The sequence below is a fragment of the Microcebus murinus genome, chromosome 6 (genome assembly GCF_040939455.1).
Source record: "Microcebus murinus isolate Inina chromosome 6, M.murinus_Inina_mat1.0, whole genome shotgun sequence".
Taxonomy (NCBI): Eukaryota; Metazoa; Chordata; class Mammalia; order Primates; family Cheirogaleidae; genus Microcebus; species Microcebus murinus.
The window spans coordinates 43599972-43618118 of NC_134109.1; the positions used below are offsets into that span (position 1 = coordinate 43599972).

An 18147-nucleotide genomic window follows, 5' to 3' on the forward strand; every position below is an offset into this window, starting at 1 on the left:
TGGTGGTTCACGCCTGTAATCCTAGCACTCTGGGAGGACGAGGAGGGTGGATTGCTAGAGGTCAGGACTTTGAAACCAGCCTGAGCAAGACCCCGTCTCTGCTAAAAATAGAAATTAATTGACCAACTAAAAAAATATATATACAAAAAATTAGCTGGGCATGGTGGTGCATGCCTGTAGTCCCAGGTACTCAGGAGGCTGAGGCAGTAGGTTTGCTTGAGCCCAGGAGTTTGAGGTTGCTGTGAGCTAGGCTGATGCCACGGCACTCACTGTAGTCTGGGCAACAAAATGAGACTCTGTCTAAAAAAAAAAAAAAAAAAAAAAAAAAAAAAAAAAAAATTACAGTTGCATTTTTTCAATTATAAAGCAGAAAGCAGAAATCCCCAAAGTAGAATGTACTGCAAATCATTCATTCATTCACAGCCTCACTCACACTGGAGTTTCAAGAAAAGCTAGCAAACCTCCTGGGGAAAGAAAATAGTAAACTACACCAAGTTTAATAATGTGACTCTCTCTAAATGCACAGCAGCTATGGCAAAAGTGGAACTATATTTTCATAACAGAACGCGGGGATAGTGGCAGCAAGGCCAGATAGGGAAGGTTCCCTGACTTTGCATACACAGATAACCTAGTTACAAAGAGTAGTCTGGCCTTGAAGAAAGAAGAGGAAATAACCATAATGGATATCATGTTGCTGAAAGAGGGTTTGTGGAGGAAGGGTTGTTTCCAGGCAGCCTATTTAAATTCCTTAGTGAATGCAGGTCATGTGCAAAGAGGTATCTCAGGCCCTTTTCTCTTTCTTTGTAACAAGGAAATTATAATTAATTAGGCTCTGGACTGCTAAGAGAAGCCCAGAACTGGGCCTAAAGAATAAAATACATGAAAAACCTGTGAAACCATGAAAATACATTTTTTAAAAAAAGTTTTCAGGTATAATACACAAAAGCAAACAAGTTTATCTTAAAAAATATCAAGTATCACATCCATAGCCTATTCCTAATTATAATTACTTCTTAAAGCAACATTTGTCTTTGTTTACAAATACAGCAGCAGGTGATAAAACCTAACATCTCAAACAGATTGCTTACAGTTCATAATACAAATGTATATGTCCCAAATCACATTTTAGGCAGTTTAACTTAAAATGCATAGACAATTACATACATTAAATTTGTCATTATTGTCAATGAAAAATCACAATTTCAAGAAAAAAATTACAAAATATCTTTACAGAACACGCATAAGAACTCAAGTTTACTTAATGGCAACAAATCAGTATCTGCTAACCAGTGACAGGCAGTGAAAGTGCCTTTATCCAGGGGTAAAGTGAAGAGGAAAAACATCCCATTACTTTGTACACTTGAATAGTTGCACTGATCAACACCACAATTTTGGAAAACATCAATTTCTTAGTTAACAAAAAAGGTAAACCACACTTTGCCCTTTAACATGCCCAAAGGCTGGTTCTACAATTTCCACCAGCAGCAATCCTAACATGTGTAGGTAAACCAGTAATGAACAGGTAGACTAATGAATTCAGTTATGTCACACCTAGACTATAAGCCTCTCAAGGACAGGGACTCTCTGGCATCTGGCAAAGCACCTGATCAGATGTGTGTACTGAATGAATGCTTCAGATGTATTCTATAGCCAGAAGCTTGCATGGCATTTTAAAAATACTGATTATTTTATTGGCAAATTTTTGTTTTACTTGGCAGAATTCTGAAAATAAAAAGTGTCTGTCTTCAATACTAAATATTGCTTTATTAAGATTAGTCTTCCCTGAAAGCCATCCATCACTTTCTATGCATAGTACAACAATATATCAGTGTGATTCATCTGAATTTAGGCTTAGGATTTTCAAATATGTTAACACTTAAAGGTCTGTGCTTAAGTCTAATTTCTCCGGTTTATAACCCTGGCATTTGATAAAGCTAGCTCTATATCATTCAGAGTGAGGAAAGAGACACTGGCACTTATTGTTTAGAAGTGTAGGCAACTGCCTGATAAATCAGGCTGATAAATTTCTTTTAATGAAAACTCTGAGTAGAGCAATTTTCATCTACACAAAATTTCAAATACTATACATTTGAGCACAACAGGTAGCACTAATTACTTGTGAGGTAATAGAGCATGGGCACCGACCTCTTTTCTGGAAAATATTCCAATATTACATTGTAGTGGTATGACTTGACTGAAGCCTAAAATTTACCCTTTTTCTTCTTTGCGCCATTACTACTACCTGTACTGAAAACAACCAGCAAATGGATGCAGAATAAAGGAAGTTCTTGGGTAATTAAAAATGTATTGTCTATTCCTGAATAATCAATATTACTTTATACAAAATAGGGCTGTGGAGTCAGAGCTGTTAATAGTGTCTTCAAAAGCATGAGAAGGTGGCAGTCCAGGACAGACAAGCCAAGGTATTCGTAGCACTCCATGTGATTCTTGAGAACTGTGTGGGAATGAGGACCTAAGGTCTAGGCTTTGATTTTTCATTGTCATTTTTGTGTTTAACATTTCAAAACCCATGATTCCCACTCCAGAAACACTAGTCCTGAACACATCTCAAATATCTATTAAATGTATTTAAAAATTCTTGCTCTGAAGCCCAAATGTTAGTATATTCCATAATTTGTATTCCCTTAAGACCAAATATACTTGCTAACAAGCAGTCTTTTCCATAAATCAATTTCAGCCTGGCATGACTTGTTTTGAAAGCAACATTATTCCCTTGTAAAGAGGAAAAAAACCTTCCTAGATGTTCCTTCCATTCCTCTTCCGAAACTTTTGCCTTTCTTAACTCCATCCAGACTGAATTTAAAAATATTTTTGACTCAGAATGCTCACAAGAATCAAGATCCACCCCCCACAACTGGAGAAATGGTGCTTTACAAAAATAATATAAAAGCAAATTCTATTAATCACTTTGATTTTCATGCTTACATTAAAAAAAAAAATCTTCCCAAATACCAGTTGTAAAGCCCTTGAAAGCAAAGGGTTAAAATGGCAGTATCATCCAGGGCACATGGGACAGTAGGGGTCAACAGCCATTATACTTACTGGGAGTAGTAATCCCAAACAAGATTTGGGATTACTTGCTAAATCCTTTACCAATAGATTTTCTCCTACAATCAATGGACTCCACAATTACAGATTCCCAATCTTGCTACCTCTTCTTTTAGTCAAAAACTATATCCTCTCTAGTGTTACATTAAATATTTCATCTAAAGCCAGAGTTGTAAACTTATCCCAATGTAGGACAGCCAAAAATAACTCCCAAGAGAGACAACTTTGCTGCTATCTCACTTTTCATATCATCTTATCCTTCCACAACTGACAATTTAAGCCATAACACCTAAGGGTACCTGCCTTGTAGACTGGAGGCTACTTTGACAACAGATTCTAAGAGAACTATAGATAGCTATAACGTCTTGACGTTAAAGAAGAAAAGACTACTTTTGCCACTTGTAAATGCTAACAACATTCTCCAGTCTGAAACTATCCAAACAAATTAGATTCTACTTTTGTCAATCCTTAAAGTTTGAATCTATCATCTATTTAACATAAGGAATAACTGAATGTTCCTCTCAAAGATGACCATCTGTCTTTCTTAAAAGGAGGTAGCTATCAAACCATTAAATTGGCAGCATTTGGCATTCTTGACATTTTAATTATAGCAGAAATAAACTATTAAATATTTTATTACTAAGCAGAAACAAAGCTCCAGCATAAATCTCTCCTATACTGCTCTGAGAAATTCACAATACATTTTAGAAACTCAATGAATACATTCAAAATCTCAAAGTGTTACTTGATAAGTAACAAAGTTAGGTCTACCCCAAACCTAAGAATCTGATTTAAAGATTAAGGCGCCAAAAGGCTACTAGGGCTGTTTTGGTGGTTATAAACAATACTTTATATTTAAGCAACACAGTCACACTGCTTTAAACTCAACTGCAGAGATCTACAATTTATTATTATTTTCAGTGTTAGAGCTAGAGGGTAATTTTTTCAAAGATGGCACTCAATGCCTCACGTTTACCTGTCAGCAAATATAGAACTGAACTGTTAGCCATAAGCACTTTACATAGGTCCAGGAAACTATGCAGGAGACAATGACATAGCTTAACCAGACTATGAAAGACAGATATATATTTTGATTCACACTTGCACAAAGAGAACAGTCACATCTGTATGACTTAAGGTTCTCTAAACAGAACTGCTGTATCTTTTTGACAGACCCATATAGAGTGTGCCAGTTTTCCGTATCAGGGAGGAATCAAGGGCTATGCTCCTTCTAAAGAACTGGGAAGTGGGGATGGGTGGCTAAAGGGAATGGTCTGGGCAGAAGAGCTGCCTCAGGTTTTCTGAGAAAGTAATTCCTAGGGTTTATCTAGTTTGAGATTCAGAACAAAGGAGAGAATTATTTCCTTCCTTGAGGTCTTCCCAAAACAATAAGCACATCTTACAATCCATTCTAAAGCAATACAATGAAATCACCAATTCTCTACGAATATAATTTTACATGCATGTTGGCCTGGATTAAAAAAAAAGTCAGTTTCCATAAATGGCAGATTTTAGTGCTGTATGACCCATGTGGCTAAAAATAAAACCAGGAAGTTTTTGCCAAAAGCTCAAGGATATAAATGAACACTGGCTGGCTACTGAACTCAAAATCCGACAATCACTGACAGTCTTAAAATTTATATCCAAAATAAAACCTCAAGGGAACCAAGTTTATTTGTCCTACAGATAGAGCAGCTCAAAATGTTGAGGCATCATTTGTTTAGATTATAATGTGATTATTTTCAAAGTTAATTTGGGGGGTGGGGGAAGTGACTATAGAAAAATACTTGAAATAATTTGCCAATGAAGTTGCAGATCCTAACACATAATCTTAGACTTTTAAGTAGTTTCATAACTTAAATTGTTAATCAAAGATCTATTCAGTATACTTAATCACTTTAACTTTCCATGAAAAACAAAAATCATATCTGAATGATTTACTTCATCTGATTGTATCCATCTGATGTACTACACATCCAAGTACAAGAGGCAGTTATCTTCTCTGAGAGGTGCAAGAGTTGTTCTTTCATGAATGCCCTCTAAGAATAGTGAAACCAGCAATTCTTATATATGCATTCATGTGCATATATATGTACTTCAATAAGCAAAGTGTCATCTCTTCGTCCATTGTTAACTTAATGGTAAGACTGCAATAGAAAAAAGAAAAAGTCAACTTCCAGATTTTGTAAGTGGAGTTTATTAACTCCTTGCTGTGGCTTAAAATAAATTTATTGCTTAATAAATCCAAACAGCAAGTCATCTCATTTAGTTACTTTGGCATATACATTAAAAAAAAATTTTTAAAAGAGAATATATATAGCAAGAAGTTACACTAATATAAGGAGGAAGTTCTGGGGGTACTTTGTATGTTTGATTAATCAGAGATCTGATTAGTTATTTTGTGTGTTAAGAGTTAACAGATTTTTCTTTCCTAAGGAAAATCTTAACTCTGCATTTGGATGCTCACTTGGCTTACCTTATGGGAGAAGTGGAGTACTTTTCAATTCAGTCATATGACCAAAACCTCAATTAAGACGTTAACCCTACTCCAGTTTGGCTGACAGCAACGCATAAAGCATTATATGTAACTGACACTAAAGAATAGTGGCATAATCCTGAGCTCAAGAATTGCCTGAAAAATGAGTGTTATATACTCACTGCCTTGGATTCTCTAAAAGTCTGTGTATCAGGCCGGATAGGCAGAGATCTTTATTAATGAATTGTGCTTGGTGTGATTATAAGACAATATTGAGAAATATTAAAAAAACTGAGCTGAATAAAATGCAGCTCAGTGTTTACCCTCAAGGATGCTGCTGAGGACACTATTTACTACATTACAAAATCTTTGGTGATCTCTGGGAAATGTTTCTTTTTGTTTCTAGTATAAGGAATACTTGAGCTTTCCTTCATCCTTTTAAACCTGAAGTTTTACAATTTACTCATTTTATGTATTATACATGCATTCTCTTTAAAAAGGTTTTAAAAACTTTCTAATCTTTCATCCAAAACTAGGGAGAAATAATCCTTCAGTTGTGCTTATGTGATTATTAGTGCATGTTAAATAACAAATTCAACACTCACGTGGGGGCCACCAGGCATCGGTGGAGCACCAGAAGGTCCTGAAGGCACTTGGAAAGGATTACTGGGAGTAGGATAGAGTCCTGGTGTGGGATATGATCCTGCAGGGGCAGGATATGGTGCTGGTGGTCCCCAGGCTCCTGGTGGAACAGTGCCCCACGGAACAGGTGGTGCTGCTCCTGGTGCTTGGGGAGGAGGTGGAGCGGGATATGGCCCTGGAGATGGATATGGCATATTAGGGGTAGGATACTGCCCTCCCATTCCTGGTGCCCAAGGTCCAGAAGACATGGATCCCCATGGACCTAAAGGACCAGCTGTAGTTGGATCTGTGGGTGCACCATATGGTCTAGGTAGCTCTGGGAAGGGCATATTTGGTGTAGGATATGGCCCTGTGGGGCCAGGACCTGGCACAGTTGGGGCTGGATAAGGACCACCAGGTGGGGGGCATGATGGTCCAGAAGGAGGAAAAGGTGCTGGGGGTCCTGGAGGTGGTCCGGTGGGAGGCACAGAGGGATACATTCCTGTTGGTGCTGGTCCAAAAGGCACAGTGGAGGGTGTTGCACTTGGTGGGAGTCCAGATGGCACAGAAGGTGGAGCACTTGGGTTATTCCAAGGATTGGAACTTGGCCAGCCTTGAGGAGGTTGGCCAGGTTTTGTATTGCTCACAGCAGAAGTTTTGGCAGGGGAGTGTTCAGGTAGCGCATCTGCCAACTGGAATACAAAACAGACGTGTCTTTATCTAGGGACAAGTCACACCAAATACTATTATAAACCCATAGAGAACAGTTAGCCATAAGGTCAGGGATTATAAACCTCAACAACATCTTCAAAAGCTAAGCTATTCATTTAACATAAAACTTGAGGTGTTCCTTGAACATCAACTCTACGGTACAAATTTCTCAGAGAAGCTCAATTTTTCTAAATACAGCTAATCACATACTGTGCTTCATTTCTGTGCTGTATTAACATAACAGAAGATAGTAATTAGAAGGATAGAATTGAGTCAGGATCTGGATTTGAATCCCAGCTTTACCTCAAACAAGTCATTTATTTTCACTCAGCTTCAGTTTCCTCATTTTCAAAAACAATTTGAGGCTTAACTTCAGGCTTAAATAACATAGTTCAGGCAATGCACTTCAGAGTGCCTGGTATATAACAATTTTCAATAAATACTGGCTATTATTAATACTATCAGGATAAAAGAGAACAATAGGAAGAACAGCTTAAATTTTTTCATTTAAGGATTCACAAATAAATACTACAGGAAACATTTTTTTTTATTTCGGCATATTATGGGGGTACAGATTTTAAGGTTTCAAGAAATGCCCATTTCCCCCCTCCCCCCAAAAGTCTGAGTCTCCATCATGACCATCCCCCTAGATGGTGCACATCTCACTCATTATGTATGTATATACGCGCCCCCCTCCCCCCTGCCCAATACCCTATTACTGTACAGGAAACATTTTGAAACATGTAAACTAAGTAAACTAAGGCAAATCACATGCCAAAACCCTCCCTCAAAAATCACAAAAAGCATCCCTTTTAAGTTAAAGGACAGTTAGGACTATGTTGTTCTTCTTAAGAGCCAAACACTTATCAAAGGTAAACGTATCAACTTACCGAAAATTCATCCGACATTTTCCTAAAAAAAAAAAAAAAAAAAAGGAAAGAAAAAAAAGTTCAAAATCAATGTTCATTATTTCTTATATGTTCTTTTAAGAACTTTCTATGCATAGATTATTTCTACTTAAATGGAATCTTAATCAATTATGGAATGTGGTTTCTTTTATACAGGAAAATTTTCTATAGTAGTTCATATAGTTCTATCAACTTTATCCCTTTTAATGGCTGCACATCATACAAAAATGATCCATAATTTAGTTTACAGTCTCATTTATATGGCAGTTGAGGTAGTTTTAAATAACGATACAGTGAACATATTTGAATTTGCCTTTGTTCATGTTTGAGAGTCTATCACGAGGAAAAAGCACCAGAAGTGGAATTTACAGAGTCAACAAGTAATTTTATCTAACATCCATCTGAAAAGTCCATGTCAATTTGCATTGTCACTCTTTTCACTAACTCCTCTTTTACTACTGGATATTGTTTTTCATTGTGATAGATTAAAAACTGGCATCTTGTTTAATTTTTTTTTCTTAATAAAGGCTGGTCAAGCAAAGCAGTAGGAGTGGAGAAGGAACAAAGGAATCTGTAACTGGTTGTGATAAACCAGCTGTAAACACCACTGCATGCAGATCAACCAACCTGGCATCTTGTTTTCACAGTGGAAGGAGAAAATCTTTTTTTTTTTTTTTTTTTTTTGAGACAGAGTCTCACTTTGTTGCCCGGGCTAGAGTGAGTGCCGTGGCGTCAGCCTAGCTCACAGCAACCTCAAACTCCTGGGCTCGAGTGATCCTTCTGCCTCAGCCTCCCGGGTAGCTGGGACTACAGGCATGCGCCACCATGCCCGGCTAATTTTTTATATATATATCAGTTGGCCAATTAATTTCTTTCTATTTATAGTAGAGACGGGGTCTCGCTCAGGCTGGTTTTGAACTCCTGACCTTGAGCAATCCGCCCGCCTCGGCCTCCCAAGAGCTAGGATTACAGGCGTGAGCCACAGCGCCCGGCCGAGAAAATCTTTTTAATACCCCATTTATACTTTGTTTTTGTGAATTCACTGATGTCCCTGGACCATTTTTACCAGATTTTTAACTGAAGTATAATTAATACTCAATAAAACACACAGATCTTAAGTGTTCAAGTTAACACATTCTGACAATTGTACATGCTCAAGTAACTAGCCCCAACAAGTTTTAAACATTTCCATCACTCTTGAAAGTTAACTCATGTTCCTTTCCTATCAGCTGCCACACCCCAAGTAATCACTTGAAATTTTGCTTGTTCTTTACTTGAGTTTCTTTTATCTGTCGATTTCTTAAATATTATTTTATGGTACTATAAAGTTTTTAAATTTCATGTAGTTAAACTCATCAATCTTTCCCTATATGTGGCTTCTGGATTTTGTGACATGTTTACAAAGGCTTCTCTACTCCGAGATTAAAGAAAATTTTGCCTTAATGTTCTTATTGTATTTTCATGGTTTAACTTCTTGTTTAAAATCTTTGAATTATTCAAAACAATAATTATGGGTCTTGCTATGTTGCCCAGGCCTCCCAAAGTGCTGGGATTACAGGTGTGAGCCACTGCACCCAGTCTGAATTGAATTATGCCATTTGTAAAAAATAACTTTACCTTCTCTAATATTATGCCTCTTTTTCTTTTGTATCAGCTAGGACTCAAACAATGAAATGTTAGTGATAATGGGTATGGTGATCTTGTTTTCAACTCTCCTGAGAATGCTTCTAATGTTTAAGTATGATTTTCATTTTTTAGTTTGAGATTTTTACAAATTATATTAAATATGTTTTTATTTATGCCTATGTTACTAGACTTATTTATTCCTATTTTGCTAGTTAAAAAATATTAGAGAAGACACTGAATTTCTTCAGATCTTTCAGTGTCTAATGAGTTGATCTCAATTTTTCTTCCTTGATCTAACAACAGTTAATTATACATTAAGATAGGCTAATTGGTTTTTTCTGGAGTCTCGCTCTGTTGCCCAGACTAGAGTGCGATGGCGTCAACCTAGCTCACAGCAACCTTAAATTCCTGGGCTTAAGCAATCCTGCCCCAGCATCCCCAGTAGCTGGGACTACAGGCATGTGCCATGATGCCCGGCTAATTTTTCCCATATATTTTTAGTTGGCCAATTAATTTCTATTTTTAGTAGAGATGGGGTTTCACTCTTGCTCAGGCTGGTTTCAAAGTCCTGACCTTAAGCAATCCTCCCACCTGGGCCTCGCAGAGTGCTAGGATTACGGGCTTGAACCACCACGCCTGTCAAGATAGGCTAATTAATATAAAGCCATCATTGTATTCTTAGTAGTTTTATTTTTAACATGACTTGGTTAACATAAGGAATGATAAAGAGAACATGAAGCCTACTAAGTCCAAACTGCTATATCCTTTTTATTCAGAGTATCAAACACACCTTGACTGTACAGCAAACACAATCTATTCACTGTCATGTTAAGGTTTTAGACTAAAACATCACATCACCCACTAGTATTCTTAGGAGTAATGCTAGAAGAAAGTTTATTAATGAATGGTCAGTTAAAAGTCTACAGAAGTAAGACTGACATGCTCTTCAAACAGGGTGAGCCTTTCTGAAACAGAAATTGGCTCTGTATCAAAGTTCATGTTAATTCTGGAGCAGGGAATCTATCGAACTTCATATGGTCTTGTTGTTTATGTTTTCAGAATTACTCTGTTCATCTTAGTTTTTGAAAAACATATACACTCAGTATACACTTAACTAGTCATAGAATTACATAAACTATAAATCATCCTACAAGTTAATAGTATTAAACTGATTCACAACTCTGGCTTTAAAATTTTTTAGTTCAGGCCAGGCTTGGTGGCTCATGCCTGTAATCCTAGCACGCTGGGAGGCCAAGGCAGGAGGATTGTTTAAATCCAGGAGTATCGTTTGAGTGCGGGAGTTCCAGACCAGCCTGAGCAAGAGTGAGACCCCGTCTCTATTAAAAATAGAAATAGGCCGGGCGCGGTGGCTCACGCCTGTAATCCTAGCTCTCTGGGAGGCCGAGTCAGGCGGATTGCTCAAGGTCAGGAGTTCAAAACCAGCCTGAGCAAGAGTGAGACCCCATCTCTACTATAAATAGAAAGAAATTAATTGGCCAACTGATATATATATATATATATATAATTAGCCGGGCATGGTGGTGCATGCCTGTAGTCCCAGTTATTTGGGAGGCTGAGGCAGGAAGATTGCTTGAGTCCAGGAGTTTGAGGTTGCTGTGAGGTAGGCTGACGCCATGGCACTCTACCCTGGATAAAGAGTGAGACTGTCTCAAAAAAAAAGGACAACAACAACAACAAATCATTTTTTTTAGTTCAAAACCAAAGTTTGGAAGATAGAAGAGGTGCTAGAATCTTATGATTAAATAACAAAGCCCTGACCAAAGGAATCAGAAACAGAGGCTGGGCGTGATAGTTAACACCTGTAATCCTAGCACTTTGGGAGGCTGAAGCAGCAGGCTCTTTTGTAGTCAAGGAATTTGAGATCAGCCTGAGCAATGTAGCAAGACCCCATGTATACAAAAAAATGGAAAAACTAGCCAGGTGTGGCACATACCTACAGTCCCAGCACTCTACTTGGGAGGCTGAGGCAGGAGTAAGACCTATGGCACTACCTTAGTAAACTGACCTGTTCTCACTGCCTAGAATAAACAGTGTTCATGTTACAATAGCCCCTCTTATAGTCAATTTCAGTTACCTGTGGTCCAAAAATATTAGATGGAAAATTTCAGGAAGAAACAATTCATGGCAAGACACAGTGGCTCATGCTGGTAATCCTAGCATTCTGGGAGGCCGAGGTGGGTAGATTGTTTGAGCTCAGGAGTCCAAGACCAGCATGAGCGAGAAAGACCTATCTCTACTAAAAACAGAATAATTAGCAGGGCCTCGTGGCATGTGTCTGTGGTCCTAGCTATTTGGGAGGCTGAGGCAGGAGGATTGCTTAAGCCCAGTAGTTGGAGGTTGCAGTGAGCTATGATGATGCCACTGCACTCTACCCAGGCGACAGAGCAACACTCTGTCTCACAAAAAAACAAAAAACAAGAGAAAAAAAAATTAGTAAGTTTCAAATGGTGTGAGCAATATTCTGGGTGGCATAATGAAATCTTGTGCCTTCATGAACCATCCCTTTGTCCAGTGTACCCATGCTGTATACACTATCTGCCTGTTAAGTACTTAGCAGCCATCTTGGTTATCAGATGGAAAAAATGTAGTGTGTATATAGATACATTATAAGGTTCAGTACTAGCCTCAGTTTCAGGCATCCATTAGTGGTATTGTAATATATCCCTCCTAGGATGGGGGGGAACTACAGTAATTGGAAGCATTTCACTTTGCTTTCTGTGAGATTATTTCAAAAAGCTAAAAAAATAGAGCTGGACATCAGTGTTTCAATATGAGAAGATCTTCATTACAGAAAGTAAGAAAATGTAGATTTTCCAAAAAGCTATTCCATAACATCTGAATTACTGCAAATTATTAAGACAAGGCCAATGTAACCATGAACTGGTCAAAAGAGTTTATAATCAAGACAGGTTTTCTTTTCTTTTTCCTTCCTTTGTGGAATAACGTAAACCTATTACTTCTAAAACTTTCCATTATTATTTTATGGCACGATCTACCCAGCACTTGAAAAATAATTAGTTATTTTCTGAGCAAAAAGTAGTAATTTTAAAACAGTAAAAGATTTCTTTTGATATATACTAGAAAGGTAAAACATTTTGGTAATTCCTATGGCGTTTAGAGTAAATCCTCTCAATCACTGTGAGGTTTAAGAAAGTTGAACTCCTTAAATTACTAGTGACTTCTGACAAGGAGTATTTCAGAGTCATCAAATTGTGAAGTGATAAATACGGGACTACACAGTTATTTATGAAAGCTAGACCTCAATCCTTTTCACCAAGTTTTTTTTTTTTTTGAGACAGAGTCTCACTCTGTTGCCGGGGCTAGAGTGCTGCAGCGTCAGCCTAGCTCGTAGCAACCTCTAACTTCTAGGCTCAAGCGATCCTTCCGCCTCAATTTCCTGAGTTGCTGGGACTACAGGCATGCACCACCATGCCTGGCTTATTTTTTCTGTATATTTTTGGTTGGCCAATTAATTTGTTTCTACTTTTAGTAGAGACGGGGGTCTCCCTCTTGCTCAGGCTGGTTTCGAACTCCTGACCTTGAGAGATCTGCCTGCCTCCGCCTCCCAGAGTGGTAGGATTACAGGCGAGAGCTACCGCACCAGGCCTTGATTAAGTCTTTTGACAAAGGCAAACTTCTTAACAAGAGCCCATTTTCCCGTCTGTAAAACAGCTATAATTCCTGGCTGCCTCATAGATAATTAAAAGTAACACATTTTATAATCTATAAGGTGCTATGCAGATGTAAGATATTTATTAAGAGAAACTAAGGGAAATCAGGATTTTGCATTTAGTAAGGGGAGAGTCTAATTAAATTCCATGTTTTACATTTGGGTAACTCAAAAATTGAGATTTGGAACACTTAAAATTTCTAGTACAGGTTGAACATCCCAATCTGAAAACCCGAAATGCTCCAAAATCGGGAAGTTTTTGAGCTTTTTTCCTTTGATATGATGCTTAAAGGATATGCTCATTGGAGCATTTAGGATTTTGGATGCTCAAATGGTATAATGCAAATATTCCAAAATCCAAAAAAAAAATCTGAAATTGAAAACACCTCTGCTCCCAAGGATTTCAGATAAGGGATACTCAACTTGTAAAATTTTTTACATTTATTCACATACTTGTTGGAACATATGTACCAAGCACTATGTTGGGCTTTGGGGAAATTAGGAGTATTACATGGAAATTTCTGAGAAGTGGTGTCTCTGCAGTGTAGAAGAACAATAAAGAAAAAGTTGGTGGGATGGATGGGCCCTAAGGAAACTAAGGAAAAGAGAGCAGTTAGGGTAAAAGCTCAGAGAATCCATGGGGAAGTGTAAGTTCTGATTGGATGGTATACAAGAAGAAAGGGAAGCAGTGTGAAAGTCTTAGTACAGAGACCTGAGACTAGGGTTTGAATCATTTAACTTAATAGTCAGTTTACTTGAATGAACCTCAATTTCTTCAGCTATAAAGAATGGGCCAGTAATGTTGGCAGGGACTAAATGGAACTCTGTTCAATCAAGTGCCTAAAACACTGCTTGAGTGGGAAACATTTCAAATTCTAGTCTTCCAAGGTATATGAGCATATAGCATATAGTTAAAAGAGTTAATGTTCTGCAGCTCTTCACTGTTCAACTCTGGACAAGTCTAACTCTCCAAACTTCAGAGGAAAAGGAAGATGGGAATAATATCTACCTCACAGATTTGCTGTAAGACTTACTAAATAAACAAATCTTGTTGTCAACGCCTGGCATATAGCAAAAACCCAACAAACATTAGCGTCTAGAATCGCTATTAAAGGTCCATAAACCTTTATCTGCCATTCTCAATCTAGAAACATGAAAATGAAAGACACTTTTCCAGGTTTGGCACAACTTATTTAGTGGCAAAATCTGACCTGAAGCTATTTATAATTTCTATTAATCCCCACGTAGAAAGAATATTCGCATCTATTGCTGTAAAAATATTAATGTTGATTTACAGGGTGCCTTGACTTTGCTGGGGGGGGGGTTATGTTGTTATCGCCCATCTATGTAATACATTGCTTTCTTAAAATATAAAGATCCAAATATTTATAAATTCAGGACACAATGGCCACACAGTTTCTGTTAAGCTGGGGACGAGTATTACCCATTCCTCCTGGAGAGAGGAAAAGAACATTCCAATATATGCAACTCAACCCAAAAGTTTCTGAAACAAACTAGCTTTGCACAGTGGTCTCTGAGACACCAGCAGCAAAAATATTTCTATTCTTGCCCAAAGAACACTACTGAACAAAGAACTTGTGAAGTATTTCTGAAGGCTACCTTTGCCTGTAATAAGGGTTCATTTTTAAAACAGGCCTTTACAACCACCAGGTGGTTGTAATGCTAAAATAATTTTTAGCAGTAATGGTCAAAAACATTTTTTTTCGGTAGAGTCTGGTTTGATGCTTAAATATTAGAATCTTTATTAAATCTTGGTTTTCAAGGTAAAGAGGAAAATGGTTCAGCTATTTATAAGCTATCTTGCATGTGCTCCTAAATCCTAAAATAATAGACTATTACAGAACTCAGCACTTTTCATAGTTTGTCCTGAGTATTCGCTTAATGTATTTGTGAGCAATTCCTCTGCCAAATAACAACCAGAACGTACGTCACACTGCGGATTACTTTAAACAAGCGTCAGAGATTCTCGTAGAATATATTCGGGCCTTTCCCTTTTCATTGGAAATTAATGAATAGGTGTAATCCGGGGATCGGGGTCAAGGGGCCCAAGGGCGACACCCCCTACATAAGCAAACGAACAAAGGGAGTCGGGATCAACCGGAGCGAACCGGCCTCTGAGCGGGTCGCGCCCGCCCGGGGACGGGTGGGGGAGGGGCCGGTCCGTTCCCGCCCCGCCCCCCGGCCAGGCCTGACGTCAAGGGCAGAGAAACCCGCCGGGCGCGACGTCAGCGGCCCCCGACGCCTTCTCCCTGGGGGGCGATCGGGAGGCGCTCGGCAGCGCGGAGGAAGATGACCCAGACAACCGCACAGCTCCAGCCCCCAGGGAGGCGACCACGGCCCAAGCAGTGAGGTGACTGGAGACACCTCTGTTACCGCGCCCGCTTCTCGCTTGGCCGCGCCCGCCAGCCCCGCAAGCCCAGCTCCCTGTGCCCTTCCACGACTTCCACTGGCACCGAAGCAGCCTCACCCAGTTAGATCCAAGCCCGCAGCAGGGTCTAGAAGTGGCGATCGGTCCCAGGGACGAGGCGCCGAAGAATCGGGCGCAGGCTGACTGACGGCAGCGGCGGCGGCAGCAGCAGCACCAGCAGCGCGCGGCTCTCCTGGCGCCGGAACAGGAAGCGCCGAGCGCACCGCCTCCGCCCACGCTCCCCTCCCCTCGGCGCGGGCCGCGCGCGCCCCCCGCAGGCCGCCGGCGGTACTGCCCTTGCCGGCCCTGGCCGTTTTCTCTTGGTGGGCGGGCGGAAGGACTCTGAGAAAACGCCGGTGGCCTGGGATGTTCTGGGCAGCTGGGCGGAAATTCCTAACTTGTTGCCTTGGGCGATGTGAGGGCAGATTGTGGATTCCCATGTTAAGCATTTTTTACATCTAAGCCTCGAAGCAGGTAGGGTTGGATGCAGATTTCAGCCAGTCCCGGGAACCAGACCCCTGGGCCAAAAGTGGGGAGAGGTTCAAGATCAGTGCAGGAAAGGGAGGACTTTTGCAAATGGCTTGACAAATTGGTATTTGCTAAAGGAAATTAATATTTGCTGTCTGTGCAGATATTTCCTGATCAAGACCTCTTTTCCCCACTTTTTTTTGAGAAGCTGGCACTGACCTTTTAGGTTCAGGGGATCCTCCTGCCTTAGCTTCCCGAGTAGCTAGGACTCAAGGCCGACTGCTGTGCCTGGCTTCCTTCCTTTTTGAGTATCAAGTACCTCCTGTGTCAGGCCCAGATGATTGACCCATGGCCCCAGCAAGCAATGAACCGAACCTTCACTATAATGACGATGTCATGATAATTATATGATGTACAAAATATATACATGTTTTCTATATATAAAAATATATTAAAAGTATGCAGTTAAATTTTGCTTCTTTGTGTAAGCCCTGAGTGAGTCAGTGGGTAGATATTTAACTAGGAACTTCTTTTTTTCTTTCTTTTATTTTTTTTTGAGACAGAGTCTCACTTTGTTGCCCAGGCTAGAGTGAGTGCCCTAGCGTCAGCCTAACTCACAGAAAGTCAAGCTCCTGGGCTCAAGCAATCCTCCTGCCTCAGCCTTGGGAGTAGCTGGGACTACAGGCATGTGCCACCATGCCCGCTAATTTTTTCGATATATAATAGTTGGCCAGTTAATTTCTTTCTATTTGTAGTAGAGACGGGGTCTTGCTCTTGCTCAGGCTGGTTTTGAACTCCTGACCTTGAGCAATCTGCCCAGCTTGGCCTCCCAGAGTACTAGCATTACAGGCGTAAGCCACCACGCCCAGCCTTTTTTTTTTTTTTTTTTTTCTTAAATGAGACAGTCTCCCTCTTGCTCAGGCTGTTCTTGTACTTCTGAGCTCAAGCAATCATCCTGCCTCGGCCTCCTAGATTGCTAGGATTACAGGAGTGAACCACTGCACCCAGCCTAACTATGAACTTCGTGAAGACATCCCTGGATATGCTCCACAGCACATATAATTCTCATACTGACAAAGGTGCAATAGAAGTACTTCAAATACCTAAACTAGTATTTAAAGGACGTACTTTTGGATACAGAAAATTACACAAGTACTGCCTTGCCCTCATCGAAGGCAATGAATTATCAGCGCTTTGTGCAGCCATATTGAAGCCTGAGGCAACAGGGAGTTAGGTCTTGATTTATAATTTTGATATCTTGTTCATCATAGTATTTTGCATCAATTCCTATTTGAGAATATTGCACAAAAACATTATCTTCCTTATTGAGTCTTTCAATATTTTCCCCCCAGGTAGAGTGCCTTGCTCACTTTACCCTGGTCCTGGCATTGTGTACCAGTAAGGGATAGCCTTGTCAACGGAAAAAAAGACAAACTCTAAAATAATTTTAAAGAGATTCACTCTGAGCCAAATTAGAGGACCATGACCCAGAACCACACCTAAGAAGCTTTCAGCAAGTGGATTCCCTGTGGCTGGGTTATAGATTGGTTTCATACATTTCAGGGAGACAGGGGTTACAGGTAAAGTTATCAATAAGTGGGAGGCATACATTGGTTTGGCGTGAAAAGGTGCTGAAGGTGGGCAGGGGCTTACAGGCTATAGGTGGGTTTAAAGATTCTTTGGCTTGTAATTGGTTAAAGACACGAAGCTTTGTCTAAAGGCTTGGAATGTTTCAAGGTAAGGAGCTGTTTATCAGATAAGCCACCGGACATAGATTTGTTGTGTAAATTGAGGACCTGCAGGTTTGTCTTAAATACCCTTAGGCCTGCTACAGGGTTACAAAGGATATCCCCAAGAAGGGAAGGGTGCATGATAAGGCCAGTCTGACCTCCCTCCTCCAGGCAGGCAATTTAGCTTTAGGATATTCCTTTGGCCACAAGGGGGTCCATTTAGTCAGCGGGGGTGGGGGGAGTGGTGAGCCTTAAAATTTTATTTTAGTTCATAGCCTCAAGCTTTTCCCTGTCTGCAACCAGCCAATAACGGAGCATGGTAGGGGTTCTAGATCAGGCCATCCCTACCCCATGTGGACTTGCCTACAGACAACCTTTGTTTGGGAACTAAAGGCTAATCTAGACATTTCCCAGAACGG

General features: G+C 39.8%; 1 protein-coding gene across 1 annotated transcript; it reads right to left on the reverse strand.

The window, feature by feature from the left end:
• Positions 1–891: 891 nt before the first annotated feature.
• Positions 892–16405, reverse strand: MAPK1IP1L (mitogen-activated protein kinase 1 interacting protein 1 like). The gene is made up of 4 exons (XM_012758031.2): positions 15591–16405; positions 7768–7789; positions 6151–6858; positions 892–5216 (listed from the first exon to the last, which is right to left on the reverse strand). The coding sequence occupies exons 1-4, from the start codon at positions 15977–15979 to the stop codon at positions 5205–5207; spliced, it is 1131 nt and encodes a 376-aa protein (XP_012613485.2). The 5' UTR covers positions 15980–16405; the 3' UTR covers positions 892–5204.
• Between the last annotated feature and the right edge of the window lie 1742 nt (positions 16406–18147).